The following is a 2,891-nucleotide window of genomic DNA, read 5'->3' on the forward strand; positions in this document are numbered from 1 at the left end:
AAAATCAGTGACTGCCTTAGATTTTGAATCTGGGATAAACATGCCATGGTTTTGATTGGAAAACCAATACAAGAGCAAAATTTAGCAATTATAAAAAACATTTTCCCACATCCCTCAAAGCAGCATAGGGTCTCCCCTGCCAAAAGACAGAAAATAAAACTCACCTTTGTCTAGAGAAGTAGCGACCTTGCAAGCCTGGGAAATTGTACATTCAAGGGCAATGTGTCAGACTATTATGAATGAGAAAAACAAGGCTCTAGTACCAGAGCTCACTACCAAATAGGCTGGCCTAATAACATTCAGCTCTCGGTTGTGTGGTCACTGCCTACTGCCAGTCACATCAAGGGTAAGTACTAATGGCCAAAGTCATTGTCGCTACAGAATTAGGTAGGAGGAAGAAAAAAGCAGCAGCAGGCAGGCAGAAGTCCTTTTTTTATATGAATAAAATTTTATTGAATTTTATACAATTAGAAAGAACAAAGAAAGAGGAGCAAACAGTCTTATGGAGGGTAGGAACCAGAAGAGCTTTCCCAGTAGAGGAGGGTGCCTGCTGAGGGCAGTGTTCCTGTAAATGTCACACAGGGGTTGTTACAAAAGCAGAGAGAATGTGTCTGGGCTTTTCTTTGATTGTTTTGGGTTTTTTTCTTCCCCCATTAGGGTTTCTAAAGCCACTCTTCTTCCCCCATCAATCCCACCACCCAGCAGCAAAGTGAGCAGACAGGCAGGAAACAGGACTGCACCAGTGAAATGTGTGCACACACAGAGGAACCACCCGGGGGTTTTGCACACATTCTGGATGCAGTGCTGTAGAGGGGGAAAGAAGGGATTTTGGATTTTTTATCTCCTTTTTCTTTCATTTTTCCTTTTTTTTTTTTTTAAGAAAAGAAGGCACAAAATCTCAGCCAATCTTCAAACCTAGTGCTGCTTGGGAGCTTCCAGTCCCCCAAAAAGCCAGTGTGTCCACATGGGAACCCAGCTCTCACCTCTCCCTCCTCTTCCTCAGAGTCTGTGCTTGCATTTGTACTGCTCAGGTAGAAGGCCCTGCCCAAGGTTTGTGCACTGCTAGGGAAAGTAAAGCCGTGCCGGGACAAGGAAAGTGGGGATGAGGAAGAGTCTGTTGGCTTAAACAGACCCTTTTCCAATGTGAGAACTATGGAAGTCACCTGTGACTCCCCACATTGCTTTTCCAAGAGCAGACCTGGGAGGGCTCTGGTGCTTTTTGAGGTGATTGCTGCCTTTGCCTGTGCAAGGCTTGGTGTTATGCAGGAGGGCCAAAACACCTATCCAGGCATGGCCTCTTTGAACCAGTGCTCTCTAGGAGAGGAAATCCCAGCCCTCAGTCCAGCCCTCCAAATGGCATCAGGTTCCTTCAGAGGTTTCAACTCTTGGCTTTGATTAAGGCTATTTAGTTGCAATAGAAAAAAGTAGAGGTGCCAGCCACAACCACCTGCCAGGCTGCAAGGAGATGGCAGGGCCACTGGCAGATGCCACCAGTACCCAGTCCCAGGACGCTGAGGGAAGTGGGGGAGGCAGAGAGATAGTGTGTGGGCTTTCATTAAGCCTCTGCATTCTAATGCAGGAAACAAATCTTGCTAACATGTCTGTGCACGTGGGAGAGCAGAAATGAAAACTCTGATGCCTCTCTGTGAAGGCTCCAAGCCCTGCCATGCTGCCCAGCCCTGCATAGCCTGATGAATAAAATCCACCATGCAAGCCTCAAAGTTGGGGGGTTTGAAGTCACTTGCCCCAAATCAGAGCAGCCCAGGAGCAACAGATGCCTCATGAACCTGCCTGGTGCTCCACCACACCACCCTGCTCCTTTCTGCCTCCTGAATAACCCCAGCAACACCCCAAGAAAAGGAAAAAAAGAGATCCAAGCCCTAGAGCAGCAGCAGCAGCAACAGCAGCAGCAGCAGCGGTGCAGCCTTGCCCTGCACCGAGTGTCTCAGGGAAAGATGCTCAGACGGCTGCATCCTCCACAGCTATAAACAGGGCTCTGGTGGCACTCCAACCTAGTGCAGGAGAAACACCCAGTCTGAGGATCTGCTTGTGTCTGTGTGTGTGTGTGCCTGTGTGTGTCTGTGTGTGCTGAGGTGGGGGGAAGAACTGCAAAAAATAAAGACAAATGCTTCCTGGCCCACGCCCTCATCCAACCATCCCCTTGCCTGGGCTGGTGGCTGTGCCTTCATCTCGCCCTTCCAGCCTGTTCCATGCTTCCCCACACCCAGCCCCAGTGCACAGTACTCCCTAATCCAACAGTGGAGCCAGGGCCATGGGAAGCTGGGGCTGTGCAGCCTTCCCTGCCCCAACACAGGTCATCATCCTCTTGGAAACAAAACAGCAACAATAATGGAAAAAAAATAATATATATATATATATCTCCCCAACCTCCCTGAAAGACCCAAATGGATGGAATCAGTCCCCAACAAAACCAACAGGAAATAAAAACAAAAGTTCTCCCCAGGGTCAGGCCCGAGTGCATGTCCCAGCTGGGGCCCAGCAGCCCGGGAGCACATCCTGACCTCCCTGCTCCTCTGGCCTTGGCACATCTGTGGTGTCCAGTGGCAGGAGGAGCTCCAGCAGCTGGGGGGAAAGGGGCTCAGCCAGGGCTGTCCCACCAGCTGGCAGCAGCCTGGAGAGGGGAGGGCAGGTGGAGAGGGAAGTGTGTGACCCCCCCACCGCCTCGCTGCCTTTCAGGAAGGAGTAGGGTCTCTTCGCCCCACCGGGGATGAGAGGCCCCTTGCTCAGCTCCCAGCCGCCCACACGGTCCTACACCAGGGAGCCAGCCCGGCTCTGGGCGGGCACCATGACGGGCACAGCCCCGATGCGCTCCAGCGTGGCCTGGCTGACTGCATAGGAACGGGTGTGCGGCAGCCGTGGGCTCCCGCGGG

At 51.7% G+C, this 2,891-nt stretch overlaps 1 protein-coding gene across 1 annotated transcript in view; it reads right to left on the minus strand.

Annotated features, from left to right (window-relative positions):
- Positions 1–425: 425 nt before the first annotated feature.
- IGSF11 (immunoglobulin superfamily member 11) overlaps positions 426–2,891 on the minus strand; it is a 44,155-nt gene continuing 41,689 nt past the window's right edge. The window contains exon 7 of the mRNA XM_031056682.1: positions 426–2,891. This exon is cut by the window's right edge and continues 227 nt beyond it. Coding sequence (XP_030912542.1) covers positions 2,770–2,891 — 122 coding nt within the window. The 3' untranslated portion in view covers positions 426–2,769.

This window comes from Geospiza fortis, unplaced genomic scaffold, assembly GCF_000277835.1.
Source record: "Geospiza fortis unplaced genomic scaffold, GeoFor_1.0 scaffold1, whole genome shotgun sequence".
Lineage (NCBI taxonomy): Eukaryota > Metazoa > Chordata > Aves > Passeriformes > Thraupidae > Geospiza > Geospiza fortis.